Genomic DNA, 2289 nt, shown 5'->3' on the forward strand with positions numbered 1-2289 from the left:
CCTAGGGTCCTGGCGGCCAACGAGCCCAACAGGAGCGAGCAGGGGGCTGGGGGGCATCACCAGCAGGGATACAGGAGCCCTCATCCCCCTCTGCTCAGCGCTGGGCAGGCCACACCTGGAATCCTGTGCCCAGTTCTGGTCCCTGCTGCACAAAACAGAGTGGGCAGGCTGGAGGGGCCCAGAGCAGGGCCACCGAGGGGATCCAAGGGCTGGGAAGCCTCTCTCAGCCGGATGGGGATGGGCTGGGAGAGCTGGGTTTGTTCAGCCTGGAGCAAAGGAGGCTCCGGGGGGATCTCATCACCACGTCCCGGTGCCTAAGGGGGGGCGACAGAGAGGATGGAGACTGCCTTGTCACAAGGAGTCCCCTGCAGAGGACAAGGGGGCATGGACATGAGTTGCTGGACAGGGTGCTGGGCCATCTTGTCTGGACTGGGCTCCTGTCTGGGAAGGTTGGGCCAGATGAGCCTGGAGGTCTCTTCCAACCGGGTAGGAATTCTGGGTCGGAATTCCATGATTCTACGATTCAACTGGCTCTCTTTTGCACCGAAGGAGACAGACAGGTTGGTCCTGGAGGGTCTCTGGATCAGCAGCACCTTTAACCAACTCTGCAGCTGCTGCTCCTCCCTTCTCCCTCCACCCCGTCCCACCGAGGGGCAGGCGCCGTACCTTGAACACCTCCTTGACGGCGTGCATGAGCTCCGGGCCCACCCCGTCTCCGGGCAGCATGGTGACCTGGAACGTGCCCTCAGACTTGGCATTTTCTGACTGCACAGAAAGCAAAGAACAGTCAGACCTGCTGCAGCCCAGAGCTGATCCACACAGGACCCCAACCCGCAAGCAGCAGAGGTTACTTACAGTGTGAAGCGTATCTGCACCCGTAGCATGGGGTTTAGTAACAAAAATCTACTGCAGCACCAACAGCGTGCTGGAACTTACAGAGCTCCTGTGCTGTTAGGAACGCAGTGCGCAGCAGAGCCACCCGACACCCTGCGATCCGCCGGCAACCAAAGACCCTCCCCTCAAACAGCACTTCCAGGTACAATCCCTCCCTCTGGACAGCAGAAATCCCGACCGGGAGCGCAATCTCCCGTTATTAGATCCTTAAGGTCCCTTCCAACCCGGTATTCTATGATTCTGGATTTTCCCTCATCTCCACTTCACGTCCTCAGGATCTCCCACACCTCCCCGTGCCACGGGCTCGTCTTCCTGTCTGCATTCACGCCGCCTCGCAGCTTTTTGTTGAGCGTGCTTTTTTGGGGCTTGTTTTTCTTTTGGTCCTGAAAACAATACCAGTCTCAAAGATAATTCTTGAGACGCTCCACAGGCGATCCACCTCCAAATCAATGCTGCCTCCGCCCCCACCATAGCCAGCTCCTATTTTCACGCAGCCCTTTTACTAATCCCCATCTTCTTCAGCAAGTAATTCCCCGTACAAAGCTGACCTCCAGGCACAGGGTTTCACAGAACCAGCTGCAGGGAGCAGCCACAGTCAGAAGCAAGAGTGGCACCCCACAACTCAATGGGACAAAAGGAGTAAACAAGCAGCGTCGCCACATGGCGTGGGAAATGCTCGCATGCCAGTGATGTGAAGCGTAGATCACGGAAAGGCAAAATGAAAGAGCAAGTGGGAAAACAAAGATTAGACAGGCGCTGCTTTTGATTTTTAATATCTCAGGGCAGAAAACCTCACCTACCTAAATTTCAAGAAGCAGCAAAGCATCTGCAGAGGGAACTGCAGCGCGGGCCCCAGCTCAAGGTCAAAGGAACGGTCTCAGGCTGAGCCCTTCCCTTCAGCATCTTAAATACTAACACACGGCGTCTTCGCTTACAAACAGGAACGCACCACCCCGGGCTGAACGTGACACGCACGATGTTAATTCGGTACCTGGCCCTTGGGTCGTTTCTTCCACCCTTAGTTCCACGGAAAACAACTCATCTCTCCACCATGACTCCCATCTCCTGACCACACAGTCTGAATAACACCCGCATGCGCTAAGTGACCGCTCGCTCTCACCTTACCCAATCCCTAACAATCGTCGCACGTTATCCCCTGTATTATTTTCTGGGAGCTACAGTGAATTTAGGATTGAATGGCAAGGACTGGATCAAAAGGATTTTCACTGCAGCAATCAGTGCTGCACTCTGGCCAGCGGTTTTAGCTATACCGGCAGAAAAACGCTCGCCATCGCGACGCTGCCAGCAAGCCTCTGCACACAGGGGAGGCTGAGCCGGGAGCCAGAGAGCAACCTCCGAGGAAGGGGGGAGCGAGGCTGGGGAACACGCTGCTCT

The 2289-nt window shown here is 56.2% G+C and overlaps 2 protein-coding genes across 2 annotated transcripts in view; both read right to left on the reverse strand.

The window, feature by feature from the left end:
* LOC104134110 (isocitrate dehydrogenase [NAD] subunit beta, mitochondrial) overlaps positions 1-765 on the reverse strand; it is a 5689-nt gene extending 4924 nt beyond the window's left edge. Inside the window, exon 1 of the mRNA XM_035903150.1 lies at positions 667-765. Within this exon, the coding sequence (XP_035759043.1) occupies positions 667-726 (60 nt within the window). The 5' untranslated portion in view covers positions 727-765. The remainder of the gene's footprint in view (positions 1-666) is intronic.
* A 392-nt stretch (positions 766-1157) lies between these two features.
* The window catches only part of VPS16 (VPS16 core subunit of CORVET and HOPS complexes), a 16959-nt gene continuing 15827 nt past the window's right edge, over positions 1158-2289 (reverse strand). The window contains 1 exon segment of the mRNA XM_035903151.1: positions 1158-1277. Coding sequence (XP_035759044.1) covers positions 1158-1277 — 120 coding nt within the window.

The sequence above is a fragment of the Egretta garzetta genome, unplaced genomic scaffold, assembly GCF_000687185.1.
Source record: "Egretta garzetta isolate BGI_Z169 unplaced genomic scaffold, ASM68718v1 scaffold501, whole genome shotgun sequence".
NCBI classification, from domain to species: domain Eukaryota; kingdom Metazoa; phylum Chordata; class Aves; order Pelecaniformes; family Ardeidae; genus Egretta; species Egretta garzetta.